This window comes from Hylobates moloch, unplaced genomic scaffold (genome assembly GCF_009828535.3).
Source record: "Hylobates moloch isolate HMO894 unplaced genomic scaffold, HMol_V3 SCAFFOLD_13, whole genome shotgun sequence".
NCBI lineage: Eukaryota > Metazoa > Chordata > Mammalia > Primates > Hylobatidae > Hylobates > Hylobates moloch.
The window spans coordinates 41,483,564-41,500,925 of record NW_026652288.1 but is presented as its reverse complement, the minus strand read 5'-3'; the positions used below and the strand labels follow the sequence as shown (position 1 = coordinate 41,500,925).

Here is a 17,362-nt window from a genome sequence, read left to right as displayed (position 1 = left end):
AATTCTTAGTGTAGACTGGCAAATCTACATAGATGGTCTTTCTATCATTTTGGTCTTTGCAGTTCCTTCACCTCCCCTCCTCCAATAATCTGGGCTTCCACCTGACCTCAGCTATTCTCTCTCATGGTTATTTCCTAGACTTTGTCATTACAGATACTGCACCTTCTCAACATGATCTGAAGTCACAGCATCTCTTTCTACAACCACCATCATCTGTCATTCCAGCTCATTCCGTGTAATAATCTGACTCTCACAATTCAGCTGGCACTTAGAATCTATTGTTCCTACTACCCTTTTGTTGTCCTTCACTCCCCTTTCTTCATTTTATTCTTCACCTAAGTTAAATTTCATTGTCAATCATAATTGCCTATACCATCAGCTCCCTAATTCCCGAATCTGGCAAACCATAACTCTGGTTAAATCCAGCTCTCTGCCTACTCTATGCCTGCACCCATGCAGCTAAACATAATTGGAGAAAGGTGCTAATTGACCTTTATTTAAACACACGACTTTGAACCTCAGGTGCCCAGCACTCTTATATTTCCCTTGTCCACATATTCTCCCACTCTCCTAGAAGGCTGTTTTATACCTTCTTCTCTCCTACACTCTTAACACCTCCATCTTTCTTACTTTATGACCCTATTGCTTATTTCACTGAGAATAGTCAGGAGAAAGCATCTATCTTTTTTTTTTTTTCTTTTGAGACTGAGTTTCACTCTTATTGCCCAGGCTGTAGTGCAGTGACACGATCTCGGCTCACTGCACCCTCCGCCTCCCAGGTTCAAGCAATTCTCCTACCCCAGCCTCCCGTGTAGCTGGGATTACAGGTGCACGCCATCATGCCCGGCTAATTATTGTATTTAGTAGAGACGGGGTTTTACCTTGTTGGCCAGGTTGGTCTCGAAATCCTGACCTCAGGTGATCCACCGCCTTGGCCTCACAAAGTGCTGGGATTACAGGCATGAGCCACCGCACCCAGCCGCGTCTTTCTTTACTGATCTTTCAGCTTCTACCCTTGCCCCGTACAGTCCATTCTCAGCACAATAGCCAGATTGATTCTAATGAAACCTACATCACGTCATGTCACCCCATGATCAAAAGCCTGCATGATAGAGTCCCGTGTGACCATTCAGACTTTCTCTTCTGCGCCTGTTCCCTCAGTTACCCTACCTCAGCCACCCTGGCTTCCCCGCAGCTCCTTGAGCATGCCAGGCACATGCTGTCTCATGGCCTTCACTCTTGCTTGCTCTTTTATCCCCCCAGATCTACGTGACTTGCTCCTTCATTCCCAACTCTGTGCTCAGATGCTGCCGCAGTAAGACAGTCCCTCATCACTTATTTAAGATTGCAACCCTACCCCCCCAGAAACTCCTGCTCTACTTACTCCTTTGCTCTTTTCTCACAGTATTCTACCCCATCTAAATGATTTACTGACTTCACTTGGTCACTATCCATCTCCACCACTAGAACTAGAATATATGCTCCATGAGGGCAAGGTAGGGAAGAGAGGACCTGGACTCCCAAAGTATGGGTTGAATTATTATTATCCATTCAGAAATGTTACGGTGACTCCTAGATTTTATGAATGTACAACTGTAAAACGTTCCAATTATTCAGCATTTTTGAGAAATCTGTTTGGGCCAGGATTTTGGATATCTCTTATGCCTATCATCTCTATAAAGTTTCACCATTTCCTGAAACTGATTTTATTAAAAGATAAGGTATTTTTGTTCACAAAATATATACTTAGTACTAAATGAAAACTACAGTTGTTTTTCTGATTTTCTAGCTGGCAGCCTCAGGAAACAAATGAAAGTCTTAAGAATTACCAAGATGCCTTGCTTCAGAGTGATCTCACATTGTGCCCAGTCGGAGTAAACACAGAATGCTATCGAATCTATGAGGCTTGCTCCTATGGCTCCATTCCTGTGGTAGAAGACGTGATGACAGCTGGCAACTGTGGGAATACATCTGTGCACCACAGTGCTCCTCTGCAGTTACTCAAGTCCATGGGTGCTCCCTTTATCTTTATCAAGAACTGGAAGGATCTCCCTGCTGTTTTAGAAAAAGAGAAAACTATAATTTTACAAGAAAAAATTGAAAGAAGAAAAATGTTACTTCAGTGGTATCAGCACTTCAAGACAGAGCTTAAAATGAAATTTAATAATATTTTAGAAAGTTCATTTTTAATGAATAATAAAAGTTAATTATCTTTTTGAGCTAAGATGTGATTTTTAAAATCATTTTGACTACTGGGTGTATAAGTGTGTTGTGTGTGTATGTATTTATAGATGTTCTTTAAGGTACCCTTGAAAACTCTACATTATGTATGCGACATAATGACATTTCAGTCAATGGTAGACTACATATATGATAGTGGTCCCGTAAGATTATAATGGAGCTGAAAAATTTCTATCGCCTAGTGATGTCATAGCCTAGTGATGACATATGTATTGCAATACATCACTCACGTGTTTGTGGTGATACTGGTGTAAACACATCTATTGCACTGCCAGTCAAGTAAAAGTACAGCAATTATGTCCGGTACATAATATTTAATAATGACAATAAATGACTATGTTACTGCTTTGTGTATTTACTATACTATACTTTTTACAATTTGTATTAGTTAGTTCTTGCATTGCTATAAATAAATGCCTGAGATTGAGTAATTTATAAAGAAAAGAGGTTTAATTGGCTCACAGTTCCACAGACTGTACAGGAAGCATGACAACTTCAGGAAACTTACAGTCATGGCAGACAGCGAAGGGGAAGCAGACGTGTCTTCACATGGCCAGAGCAGAAGGAAAAGGGGGTGGGTGCTACACACTTTTAAACAACCAGATCTCACGAGCACTCACTCATTACCAGGAAAGCAGCACCACAGGGGAAATCCACCTCCATGACCCAATCTCCTCCCACCAGGCCCTGCCTCCAACACTGGGGATTACAATTCAACATGAGATTTGGGTGAGGCACAGATGGAAACCATATCATCATTATTTTCGAGTGTACTGCTTTTACTTATTAAAAAAAAAAAAAGTTAAACAGCCTCAGGCAGATCCTTCAGGAGGTATCCAGAAGAAGAAGGCATTGCTATCAGGAGATGGCAGCTCCATGCCTGTTATTGCCCCTGAAGGCCTTGTAGTAGGGTGAGATGTGGAGGTGGAAGACAGTGATGTTAATGATTCTTACTCTGTCTAGGCCTAGGCTAATGCGGGTGTTTGTGTCTTCATTTTTAACAAAAAGTAAGAAAATAAAAGTAACAATAAATTTTTTAAATTTTTAAATAGACTAAAGTTTATAAAATAAGGATATAAAAAAATTTTGTACAGCAGTACAATGTGTTTTCAACACTGTTATTACAAAATAATCAAAAGGTTTAAAAAGTTTATAAAATAAATTTTTTTTTTTTTTGAGACGGAGTCCTGCTCTGTCGCCCAGGCTGGAGTGCAGTGGCGCAATCTCGGCTCACTGCAAGCTCCGCCTCCTGGGTTCATGCCATTCTCCTGCCTCAGCCTCTCTGAGTAGCTGGGACTACAGGCGCCCGCCACCACGCCGGGCTAATTTTTTGTATGTTTAGTAGAGACGGGGTTTCACTGTGGTCTCGATCTCCTGACCTCGTGATCCTCCCGCCTCGGCCTCCCAAAGTTCTGGGATTACAAGCGTGAGCCACCGCACCCGGCTAAAATAAAAATTTACAGTAAGCTAACATTAATTTATTTGTCAAGAAAAAAATTTTTTTTTTTTTTTTTAAGACAAAGTTGTTCTTATTGCCCAGGCTGGAGTGCAGTGCCATGATCTCGGCTCACCGCAACCTCTGCCTCCCAGGTTCAAGTGATTCTCTTGCTTCAGCCTCCCAGGTAGCTGGGATAGCAGGCACCTGCCACCACACCCAGCTAATTTTTTATATTTTTAGTAAAGACGAGGTTTCATCATGTTGGCCAGGCTGGTCTTGAACTCTTAACCTCAGGTGATCCACCTGCCTTGGCCTCCCAAAGTGGTGGGATTATAGGTGTGAGCCATTGCGCCCAGCCTGAAAAATTTTTTTTATAAATTTAGTGTAGGTTAAATACACAGGGTTTATAAAGTCTACAGTAGTTTACGGTAATGTCCTAGGTCTTCACGTTCACTCACCACTCACTCACTCACTCACTCACTCACTCACTCAGAGCAACTTCCAGGCCTGCAAGCTCCATTCATAAGAGCTCTACACAGATGTGCCATTTTAACATTTTATATCATATTTTTACCGTGCCTTTTCTATGTTTAACTACACAAATACTTAACATTTGTGTTACAATTGCCTATGGTATTCAGTACGGTGATGTGCTACACATACAGGTTTGCATCCTAGGAGCCATAGCCTACACCATGTAGCCCAGGTGTGTAGTAGGCTGTACTACTCAGGTTTGCGTAAATACACTCTATGATGTTTGCATGACAAAATCATGTAAGGATGTGTTTCTTAGGACATATCCCTGTCATTAGACATGCATGGCTGTAGTTCTTTATATCTTCAGAAAGAATTAGAGTCCCGCTTACTATAAGTTGTCTGGCATATGACTTGGCATCTTCAGTGTGTCACAGGCCCTCAAATGGCTCTTTTAGCCCCACCTAGATGTCTTTTGGGCACTTAAACCATGAAGCTACAACTGTATTCGTTACTGTCTTTTTCCACAATATACACACACAAACCTATTTCCTCTCAAACATTTTTAATTTCAGTAAATGGTTTCATTAGCTGTTTCCCAAGCTACAATCCGTAACATCATATTTATTCCTCCCTATTCCTCCAATTAATCACCAAATTCTGTGCCTTTTACCCCCAAGTCTTCCTAGAATAAGGCCTCTCCCTCCATCCCCAACACCTCTCCCTCATTTGCAGATTTTGTCTCATCTCAGAGGGACAACCACAATAGCATGTCTTCCCTGCCTCTCCAACTCTCAGCACTGCCTTAGTTTCATGGGTGCAAGTTAATCATTTCCAGTTTCAACAAACTAAATCAAATGTCAAGTTCATTGAAGGAAAAATGCCATGAAGGAATAATAATAGGTCAGCCTCAGTGGCCTGTGCCTTGTAATGCTGGAGTTTTGAGAGGCCAGTGCAGGAAGATCACTTAAGGACGGAGATCGAGACCAGCCTGGGTCACATAGTGAGACCCATTTTACAAAAAAACTTTACATTAGTGAAGCGTTGTGGCATGCAGCTCTAGTTCCAGCTACTTAGGGGGCTGAAGCAGCAATGAGCTATGATCACACCACCACATTCCAGCCTGGATGACAGAGTGAGATCCCGTATGAAAAAGGAAGAGGAAGAGGAAGAAGAAGGAGAAGGAGAAGAAGAAGAAGAGGAAGAGGGAGAGGGAGAGAGAGGAAGGAGAGGAAGGAGAGGAAGGAGAAGAAGGAGAAGGAGACACACACATACATACTTCTAAAATAGAAATACTATCAGGTCACAATCAATTAAAGGCATCTGTGGCATTTTGTTGCCTATAACTTAAAATTACCTTTTTTTTCTTTTTGAGACAGATACTCACTTTTTCGCCCAAGCTGGAGTACAGTGGTGCTGCAATCTTGGCTCACTGCAACCTCTACCTCCTGAGTTCAAGCAATTCTCCTGCCTCAGCCTCCTGAGTACCTGGGATTACAGGCATGCACCACCACGCCTGGATAATTTTGTACTTTTAGTAGAGATGGAGTTTTTACCATGTTGGCCAGGCTGGTCTCAAACTCCTGACCTCAAGTGATCCACCTTCCTTAGCTTCCCAAAGTGCTGGGATTACAGGCATGGGCCACTGCACCCAGCTAAAATTAACATTTTATAAATTGTTATTCCAAGATCCTTCACAATCTGACTCCAACCTATTTCTCCAGCCTTGTCTTCTACCCCTCAACAAGTGCTCGTGCTTTCCCTCATTATCTGTTCAGTAAACATGCTCTCTTGGGTATACTTTTATATAAGCTTTTTTCTCTTTCTGGAATAAAAATGTGTCATTCATACCACTATTTCAGTAGCTAAATAACATTCGTTTCATTCAGTTACTAGATTTATTTCTTTGTTCGTTTACCTCCTTCCACTGTAATATAAAACTCTAGCAGAGAAGGAGCTTTGAACCTTTTTTTCACCTTTATCACATATAAGCCACAGTAATTTTGAGTCTCTAACAAAGTAATGGAATTTATAACATAAAAAATATGCCGGGCGCGGTGGCTCACGCTTGTAATCCCAGCACTTTGGGAGGCCGAGGCGGGCGGATCACGAGGTCAGGAGATCGAGACCACGGTGAAACCCCGTCTCTACCAAAAATACAAAAAATTAGCCGGGCGTGGTGGCGGGCGCCTGTAGTCCCAGCTACTCGGAGAGGCTGAGGCAGGAGAATGGCGTGAACCCGGGAGGCGGAGGTTGCAGTGAGCCGAGATCGCGCCACTGCACTCCAGCCTGGGCGACAGAGCAAGACTCCGTCTCAAAAAAAAAAAAAAAAATATATATATATATATATCTAAACATATTTTTTGAGATATTATATTCTAAAAGTATGTTTTAATCAACATGGTGCCAGGAAGGTGTATCTACATCATGAGTGAATTCTTATTTCACAACAGAGGCTATGTTTTGTCCTAGAGGGAAAGAATGAATCAAACAACTCTCCCTTTTGATTATTTGTAACAACGAAGCTGAAGAACTTAAACAGCACCCTTGCTTTTCTTTAACACTCATACACTTAAATTAACGAAATCGGCCAGGCATGGTGACTCCCGCCTGTAATCCCAGCAGTTTTAGAGTCCAAGGCGGGCAGATCGCTTGAGCCCAGGAGTTCAAGACCAGCAAGGGCAACGTGGTGAAACCTATCTCTACAAAAATACTAAAGTTAACCGGGCATGGTGGCATATGCCTGCAGTCCCAACTACTCAGGAGGCGAAGGTGGGAGGATCACTTGAGCCCAGGAGGTCGAGGCTGCAGTGAGCCATGATCGTGCCACCGCACTTCACCCTAGGCAACAGAACAAGATCCTGTCTGAAAGAAAAAATTAAATTAATAAATTCATGAAATCTTGTACTGTTTTTCAAATTTATATTTTATTTAGGCGAATTTTTAAATAATAAAGTAATATTTTTTCAGGTAGTAAATTTCTACCACAAAAACAATTTGATGTTACTGAGATTAATTACAAATTGAAGAAACAATCAGGTGTTGTATAAAAAAATCTTACCTATGAGATATATTATTTGATCTACAAAATAATTTGACATTTAAAGCTATAACTAGCAAGTAGAACTTCTGAAATATAAAGTTTAATACAGTATCAATAGTTTCTAACATAAGACCTTCATAAATATAAAACAACAGCTTAAACGTCTGTGAAAAATCAGTATTCACAAGCATCACCAATTATTGATAGTCATTCATTATACTTGTTACCATGAAAGCAGTAATTAAAACATTTTTTTTTTTTTAATATGAAGTCTCACTCTGTCACCCAGTTTGGAGTGCAGTGGCACAATCTTGGTTCACTGAAACCTCCGCCTCCTGGGTTTAAGCGATTCTCCTGCCTCAACCTCCCGAGTAGCTGGGATTACAGGTGCCAACCACTACACCTGGCTACTTTTTCTCTTTTTAGTGGAGACGGATTTTCACCATGTTGGCCAGGCTGGTCTCGAACTCCTGACCTCAAGAGTTCCACCCACCTTGGCCTCCCAAAGTACTGGGATTATAGGTGACCCACTGCACCCGGCCTAAAACACTATTTTAACAGTTATAGTTATTTTATTTAAGTAAGCTAATGAGGCGAAAATGTGTCTTCTAGTTTTGTACATTCTAGTTGGGTTATTTCCTGTAGCAGAAATACAGATTTTTTTAATACAGATATTTTTAAAGTTACCAGTTGAAAGGAAACTGCATTCTTTCTTTTTGACTTGCAGTCTCACTCCCTAGGAGTTCTACATTTGTGCTAGAGTTGAAGTTGCTGACAAAGCAGCCACAGCAGGGGACAGTACGGTCTAGGCTGTTCAACTGTCGAGATGCGTTTTTGTTGAACTACATCTTATTGCAAAGATTCGGATGTGTCCTGCTTTACTGTTGAAATAACTTTTTCCAAAAAGAAGCAAATTATGCAAGTGAATATAGTACCTTTTCTACAGTCTAGTGTGTGGCAAACTTCCACTAAAGTTTCACTAAAACACTCCTTTTACACAAACATGTTGAACAGTTAGTGTATTGCAGGTACTGCTCTAGGCAGCAAACCACAGTTTCTAGGACTTAATCTTATTGTCGGCCTTTAAATTTTATAGAGTCTCTAATGTTAAAAAAAAAAAAAAAGTCACATTAACACATTCAGCACTTGAAAATCTTCTCAGATGCTGAAGCCTTTGTCCTTTATTTACTTTCTAGAATATACATTTTGCCTCTTTCATTATGATAACTGGTTGTATCACTCCCAACACAAATGACAGATTCTCGGATTGTTTACTGAGAGAAGTTAGTCAAATAAGCTTCCATTTGTTGGTTGCCAAAATATCCAGATGGCTAAATCAACCTGGTATTTAAACTTATCTTCGATTCAACTATGGTTTCTATGTGTCTGTCTTGCTTGAGATAGATCTGAATTGCTTTAAATAAATTATCTATTTACCTTTCTGAGATGAAAATGGAAAACACTATTGTTGCAACTTAACTTCCTGGGTAGCGAAGCCTTGGTTTTAAAAACCACATAGCAGAAGAGGAATTCCCCTGTCAGGCTGGAGGGGCCTCACTAAACCGTCACCACTTCGCTCCAAACTGGCCCCTAATTCTTTCCAGGGAGGTGCAGTTTGGGCCTAATTTTTTTTTTTTTTTTTTAGACAGAGCTTCGCTCTTTCACCCAGGCTGGAGTGAAGTGGCGCAATCTCAGCTCACTGCAACCTCTGCCCCCTGGGTTCAAGCAACTCTCTTGCTTCAGCCTCCTGAGTAGCTGAGATTACATGCGTGTGCCACCACCCCTGGCTACTTTTTGTATTTTTTTTTTTTTAGTAGAGATGAGGGTTTTGCCATGTTGGCCAGGCTGGTCTTGAACTCCTGACCTCAGGTGATCCACCCACCTCAGCCTCCCAAAATGCTAGGATTATAGGCGTGAGCCACTGTGCCCAGTGTTGGGCCTAAATTTCTAAAACATTCCTTGTTTGTGTTTTTCTCTCTTTGATTTACTCTCTTTTTGCAATCTGTTGTTTGAGATGCTTTATGTGTTTAAAGCTTTTAAAAATTCAGTAAAAACACAATTGCTTCAAAGAGAATAAAATACCTGGGAATCCAACTTACAAGGGATGTGAAGGACCTCTTCAAGGAGAACTACAAACCACTGCTCAATGAAATAAAAGTGGATACAAACAAATGGAAGAACATTCCATGCTCATGGGTTGGAAGAATCAATATCGTGAAAATGGCCATACTGCCCAAGGTAATTTATAGATTCAATGTCATCCCCATCAAGCTACCAATGACTTTCTTCACAGAATTGGAAAAAACTACTTTAAAGTTCATATGGAACCAAAAAAGAGCCCGCATCGCCAAGTCAATCCTAAGCCAAAAGAACAAAGCTGGAGGCATCATGCTACCTGACTTCAAACTATACTACAAGGCTACAGTAACCAAAACAGCATGGTACTGGTACCACAACAGAGACATAGATCAATGGAACAGAACAGAGCCCTCAGAAATGATGCCACATATCTACAACTACCTGATCTTTGACAAACCTGACAAAAACAAGAAATGGGGAAAGGATTCCCTATTTAATAAATGGTGCTGGGAAAACTGGCTAGCCATATGTAGAAAGCTGAAACTGGATCCCTTCCTTACACCTTATACAAAAATTAATTCAAGATGCATTAAAGACTTAAATGTTAGACCTAAAGCCATTAAAATCCTACAAGAAAACCTAGGCAATACCATTCAGGACATAGGCATGGGCAAGGACTTCATGTCTAAAACACCAAAAGCAATGGCAACAAAAGCCAAAATTGACAAATGGGATCTCATTAAACTAAAGAGCTTCTGCACAGCAAAAGAAACTACCATCAGAGTGAACAGGCAACCTACAGAATGGGAGAAAATTTTCGCAACCTACTCATCTGACAAAGGGCTAATATCCAGAATCTACAATGAACTCAAACAAATTTACAAGAAAAAAACAAACAACCCCATCAAAAAGTGGGCAGAGGACATGAACAGACACTTCTCAAAAGAAGACATTTATGCAGCCAAAAAACACATGAAGAAATGCTCATCATCACTGGCCATCAGAGAAATGCAAATCAAAACCACAGTGAGATACCACCTCACACCAGTTAGAATGGCCATCATTAAAAAATCAGGAAACAACAGGTGCTGGAGAGGATGTGGAGAAATAGGAACACTTTTACACTGTTGGTGGGACTGTAAACTAGTTCAACCATTGTGGAAGTCAGTGTGGCGATTCCTCAGGGATCTAGAACTAGAAATACCATTTGACCCAGCCATCCCATTACTGGGTATATACCCAAAGGACTATAAATCATGCTGCTATAAAGACACATGCACACGTATGTTTATTGCGGCACTATTCACAATAGCAAAGAGTTGGAACCAACCCAAATGTCCAACAACGATAGACTGGATTAAGAAAATGTGGCACATATACGCCATGGAATACTATGCAGCCATAAAAAATGATGAGTTCATGTCCTTTGTAGGGACATAGATGAAACTGGAAAACATCATTCTCAGTAAACTATCGCAAGGACAAAAAACCAAACACCGCATGTTCTCACTCATAGGTGGGAATTGAACAGTGAGAACTCATGGACACAGGAAGGGGAACATCACACTCCAGGGACTGTTGTGGGGTTGGGGGAGTGGGGGAGGGACAGCATTAGGAGATATACCTAATGCTAAACGACGAGTTAATGGGTGCAGGAAATCAACATGGCACATGGATACATATGTAACAAACCTGCACATTGTGCACATGTACCCTAAAACATAAAGTATAATAAAAAAAAAAAATTCAGTAAAAACAAAACAGAAAACGTAATAATGAATCATTAACTCAGAAACACATTTCTAACTGCTGTTGACATTTTTTTTTTTTTATTATTTCCTACAGCTTTCTGTTCCTTCCCTTCTCTTGCTAAAACTCCAGCTAGAGTTTGTTTTAGTTGCATAAAAACTCTTCTTCAGTGAGCTTTTGCTAAGCTATACTGCTCATCTGGTCTTGATTCTGACTTTGGATATTTTGTTCATCATGGATTATTTTACATTACTTTTGGTGGTAGTAATTGCATGAAAATATCACTCACCTTGATTACTACACTGTTTGGCGCCCCCTGAAGCTTGCCCCAATGAGAGTGCTTTACTCTCAGCACCCTAGTCCTGGCCTGATAATAACCAACCTCAATATCTCAGTGGTGTACAAAAACAGACATGTATTTCTTGTCGTCATTACACTGAGGTTGCCTGTCTGCTGCAACTGTGCGGGGCATCGCTGGGCCCTGCTCAACTTGGTCCCACATGTCTTAGTCTTTCCAAAACCCATGAGGAAGGAGTAGCCCATCTCTGAAACATTTTATTCTCACAGTGAAGTGTCAAAACCGGACAGGACAATCATTGATGTACCTTGTGATGAGTCATGCCCTGGATCTCAAAGTTTCTGCCTGGAACTGGCACCCTGTCCTTCAGCCCAGTTTCCAAAGACCAAAGCAGTCACAGGGGCAAGCCTGAACTCAAACAGGTGGAGGTGTATACTCCGTCTTCTGAAAGAGAGAAAATATTGGAAATAGTCTGAGTTACCACACCCTACTAGTGAAACCTGAAGTACAAGAGACATGGTGTTAAAGTCCTGGAGGCTACTCACAAGCATTTCAGTTCTACTCTTGTGAGCACATGCTAGGATTACACTCAGTGGACCTCTTGGAAGCTAGGACTATCATGGCTTACTTTAGCCAACGGAGTATAATGTAGGTAACGTGTTTCAATCCCTGGGAGAAGCCAAAGTATGATCACCTCATTCCCTTTTTCTTCTTCTTTTTTTTTTTTTTTTTTTTTTTTTTTTTTTTTTTTTTTTTTTTTTTTGAGGCAGAGTTTTGCTCTTGTTGCCCAGGCTGGAGTGCAACAGTGCAATCTTGGCTCACTACAACCTCCACCTCCCTGGTTTAGTTGATTCTCCCGCTTCAGCCTCCCAAGTAGCTGGGGTTACAGGCATGCGCCACCACACCCAGCTAATTTTTGTATTATTAGTAGAGACGGGGTTTCACCATGTTGGTCAGGCTGGTCTTGAACTCCTGACCTCAAGTGATCCACCTGCCTCGGCCTCCCAAAGTGCTGAGATTACACGTATGAGCCACTGCAGTCAGCCTCTCATTCTCTTTGTCTGCCTCACCAGTTAGGGAAGCTTGTGTCCAAATGGACCTCAGTCAGCCTGCATCCCTGAGTGAGAAGAACCCCCCAGCAACTCACAATGAACATGAAAAATGAGATACATAAACTTTTACTGTATTAAGTCATTGTGATTTGAGGGTTGTTTGTTGTCACAGCATAACCCAGCCCATCCTGACTAGCACATTTGGCTTTCAGGGATGCTTCCCCTTATTGTCTGGCTTATGCATTTCTAGGAAACGAAAGATAATCACTCTTCTCTGATAGGTTAACCCATTCTTCTAAAATTAGTGGTCTGATAAGAAGCAGGGATTTACATAGTCTCAAAGTAGTTCCTCACAATATACTTAACTAGTTATAAAGGAAAAAACATACAAGTTTACAGCTGAGAAAGCACCAACTTAACCAAGTGATCAATACATTATCAGTAATGGGATACAGGAAGGCACAGCAAGATGGTGGAATAGAAGTCTCCACCGATCACCTTCCCACCCCCCACTGCACAGACACCAATTTAACAATGGTCTACACAGAAAAGAACACCTTCGTAGGAACCAAAAATCAAGTAAGCCCTCATCATACCTGAGTTTAACTTTGTATTGCTGAAAGAGGCAATGAAGAGAGAGAGAAAACAGTTCTGAATCATCAATGCCACCCCTCCTCATCCCGTGGCATTGGTGGCATGGTGCAAAGAGCATCTATGGGTGCCGGGGGAGGGAAAACAGCAATTATGAGGCATTAAACTTGGTGCTGTCCTGTTATAGCAGAAAGGAAAACCGGACCAAACTCAGCTGACATCCACCCACAGAGGGAGTCTTTCAACCAGCCCTAGCCAGAGGGGAATTGCCAATCCCAGCAGTCTGAACTTGAGCTCCCACAAACCTTGCCACTGAGGGCTAAAGTGCTCTAGGTCTCTAAATAAACTTGAAAGGTAGTCTAGGCCATAGGACTGCAACTCTTAGGTGAGTCTTAGTGCTGAACTAGGCCCAGAGACAGTGGACTTGGGGGGTACATGACCTACTGAGACATTAGCTGGCATAGCAAAGGGAGTGCTGGCATCACCCCTCCCCTAACTCCAGGCTGCACAGCTTGCAGCTCCAAAAGGACCCCTTCGTTCCACTTGAGATGAGGGAAGAACCACGAGGACTTTGTCTTGAATCTTGGATGCCAGGTCAGCCACAGCAGGACAAAGCATCAGAGTCATGAGGCCCCTGTTCCAGGCCATAGCTCCTGGACAACACTTCTAGACGTTCCGTGGGCCAGAAGGGAACCCACTGTTTTGAAGGGAAAGATCCAGTCCTGGTAGCATTCATCACCTGCTAACTGAAGAGCCCCTGAGCTCTGAATAACCACCAGTTATACCCAGGTACTACATCAAGGGCCTTGGTGAACCTCTGGAACTTGCTGGCTTCAGGTGAGACTCAGCATATTACCAGCTGTGGTAGCTACAGGGAAAAACTCCTTCTGCTTGAGAAAAGCAGAGGAAAACGTGAATGGGGACTTTGTCTTGCACCTTAGGTAACAGCACAGCCACAGCTGGGTAAAGCACCCAGTTGGCTCATGAGGTCCCCAATTCTAGGACTTGACTCTTGGTGGGCATTTCTGGACCTGCCCTGGGCCAAGAGGAGAACACCCCCATGAAGGGTGAGTCCCAGGCCAGGGACCATCCAAAAAAAAAAAAAAAAAGCTGACTTAAGAGCCCTTGAGCCTTAAGGGAACATTTGCAGTAGTCTGGCCCAGACAGTGAACCTCTGGGACTTGCTGGCTTCAGGTGAGACAATAAACACTTAACTCTTCAATGCCCACACACAAGCAAACATCCTTAAGTATCAAGACGTTCTAGGAAAATGTGACTTCACCAAATAAACTAAATAAAGCAGTGGGAAACAATTCTGGAAAATCAGAGATATGTGAATGTTCAGATGAAAAATTCAAAATAGCTGCGTTGAAGACACTCAAAGAAATTCAAGATAACACAGAGAAGGAATTCAGAATTCAATTCTATAAGAAAAATTTAACAAAGAGATTGAAATAAGAAGAATCAAGCAGAAATTCTGCAGCTGAAAAATGCAACTGGTATACTGAAGAATACATTAGAGGCCTTTAATAGCAGAATGAATCAAGCAGAAGAAAGAATTAGTGAGCATGAAAACAGCTATTTGAAAATACACAGTCAGAAGAGACAAAAGAAAAAAATAATAAAAAACAATGAAGCATCCCTAAAGGATCTAGAAAATAACCTCAAAAGGGAAAATCTAAGAGTTATTGGCCTTAAAAAGGAGGGTAGAGAGACAGGGGTAGAAAGTTTATTCAAAGGGATAATAACAGAGAACTTCCCAAACATAGAGAAAGATATAAATATCCAAGTACAAGAAGATTACAGAACACCAAGCTGATTTAACCCAAAGATGACTACCTTAAGGCATTTAATAATCAAACTCCCACAGGTCAAGGATAAAGAAAGGATCCTAAAAGCAGCAAGAGAAAAGAAACAAATAACATATAATAGAGCTCCAATACACCTGGCAGCAGACTTTTCAGTGAAAATCTTACAGGCCAAGGGAGAGTGGCATGACATATTTAAAATGCTGAATAAAAAAAAATACTTTTACTTTAGAATAGTATATCCAGTCCAAACATCCTTCAAATATGGAGGATAAATAAAGACTTTCCCAGACAAACAAAAACTGAGGGATTTCATCAATACCAGACCTGTCCTACAAGAAATGCTAAAGAGAGTTCTTCAATTTGAAAGAAAAGGTACAAAACTCACTGGTAATAGTAAGTACATGGAGAAACACAGACTATGATAACACTGTAACTGTGGTGTGTAAACTACTCTTATCATAAGCAGAAAGATTAAATGATCAAAAAAGATTAAATCAATCAAAAATAATAACTATGACAACTTTTTAATACATGAACAGTTACAATAAGATATAAATAGAAACAACAAAAAATTAAAAAGGGGGGGATGAAGTTAGGGTGTAAACTTTTTATTAGGTTTCTTTTTGCTTGTTTGTTATACAAACAGTGATAAGTTTTTATCAGCTTAAAATAATGGGTTATAAGATAGTATTTGCAAGCCTCATGGTAATCTCAAACGAAAAAACATAGCATGAATACACAAACAAAAAACAAAAAGCAAGGAACTAAATCATATCACCAGAGAAAATAACATTTACTAAGGGAAAACAGGAAGAAAAGAAAGAAAGAAGACCACAAAACAGCCAGAAAACAAATAACAAAATCGCAAAAGTAAGTTCTTACTTATCAATAATAACATTGAATGTAAACTCTCCAATGAACTAACCTCTCCAATCAAAAGACATAGAGTAGCTAAATGGATTAAAAAAAAGACCCACTGATCTGTTGCTTACAAGAAAGACATTTCACCTACAAAGACACACATAGACTGAAAATAAAGGGATAGAAAGATATTCCCTGCCAATAAAAACCAAAAAAGAGCAGGAGTAGCTATACTTATAACAGACAAAATAGATTTCAAGACAAATCTATAAGAAGAGACAAAGAAGGTCACTATATAAGGACAAAGGGGTCAGTTCAGCAAGGGGATATAACAATTTTAAATGTATATGTATCCAACACTGGAGCACTCAGATATATAAAGTAAATATTATTAGAGCTAAAGAGAGAGACAGGTCCCAATATAATAATACCTGAAGACTTCAACACCCCACTTTCAGCACTGGACAGATCTTCCAGATAGAAAATTAATGAATTGGACCTAATCTGCATTATAAAACAAATGGATCAAATAGATATTTACAGAACATTTCATCCAATGGCTGCAGAATACACATTATTTTCCTCAGCACATAGATTATTCCCAAGAATAGACCATCTATTAGGTCACAAAATAAGTCTTAAAACATTTAAAAAAAAAAAAACAGGGCCAGGTGCAGTGGCTCACGCCTGTAACCCAACACTTTGGGAGGCTGAGGCAGGCAAATCACAAGGTCAGGAGTTTGAGACCAGCCTGGCCAACATAGTGAAACCCCATCTCTACTAAAAATTCAAAAATTAGCCAGGCATGGTGGAACGTGCCTGTAGTCCCCACTACTCGGGAGGCTGAGGCAAGGGAGTCACTCGAACCCAGGAGGCAGAGGTTGCAATGAGTTGAGATCACGCCACTGCACTCCAGCCTGGGTGACAGAGTGAGACTCGGTCTAAAAAAAAAAAAAAACAAAAAAACCTGAAATAATATCAAGCATTTTCTCTGACCACAATGAAACAAAACTAGAAATTAATAACAAGAGGAATTTTGGAAACTATGCAAACACATGGAAATTAAGCAATATACTCCCCAACGACCAGTGGATCAATGAAGTAATTAAAAAGGAAATTGAAATATTTATTGAATCAAATGATAATGGAAACACAACATACCAAAACCTATGGGATACAGCAAAAGCAGTACTAAGAGGGAATTTTAAAGCTACAAGTGCCTACATCAGAAAAAAAGAAAAACTGGCCAGGCGTGGTGGCTCACGCCTGTAATCCCAGCACTTTGGGAGGACTAGGCGGCCAGATCACCTGAGGTCAGCAGTTCCATGCCAGCCTGGCCAACATGGTGAAACCCCGTCTCTACTGAAAATACAAAAATTAGCCCCTTCTCCCCGGCGGTTAGTGCTGAGCGTGCGAAGTGTGTGCTCCAGGCTTGGAACATACATTTATTATTTAAAAAAAAAAAAAAAACCTAAAAAAAATTTTTAAAACTTCCCCAAAATTTACAAAAACTCCGTCTCTCCCCCCCCCCTAAGCTTTTATTTTTTTTTTTCTTCCTCTTTTATAAAATAACCCCTTGAAGCAGCCGAGGCCGACTCACCTGCCCGCAGCAGCTCCGAAAAGGAACCAAGAGACCGAGGCCTTTCTGCTGCCCGGACTGACACCGCCACCCTCGCCCGCAGCCAGCGGCGGCGGATCAATACCGTTCTGGGGCGGTTGAGTAGT

The 17,362-nt window shown here is 41.0% G+C and overlaps 1 protein-coding gene and 1 long non-coding RNA gene across 2 annotated transcripts in view; one reads left to right on the top strand and one right to left on the bottom strand.

The window, feature by feature from the left end:
• RXYLT1 (ribitol xylosyltransferase 1) overlaps positions 1-2,683 on the top strand; it is a 23,314-nt gene extending 20,631 nt beyond the window's left edge. Inside the window, exon 6 of the mRNA XM_032173167.2 lies at positions 1,790-2,683. Within this exon, the coding sequence (XP_032029058.1) occupies positions 1,790-2,207 (418 nt within the window). The 3' untranslated portion in view covers positions 2,208-2,683. The remainder of the gene's footprint in view (positions 1-1,789) is intronic.
• On the bottom strand, positions 1,909-17,362 carry LOC116809429 (uncharacterized). The gene is made up of 3 exons (XR_004369847.2): positions 17,238-17,362; positions 11,630-11,766; positions 1,909-2,055 (listed from the first exon to the last, which is right to left on the bottom strand). It is a non-coding gene; the product is annotated as an uncharacterized LOC116809429 (long non-coding RNA).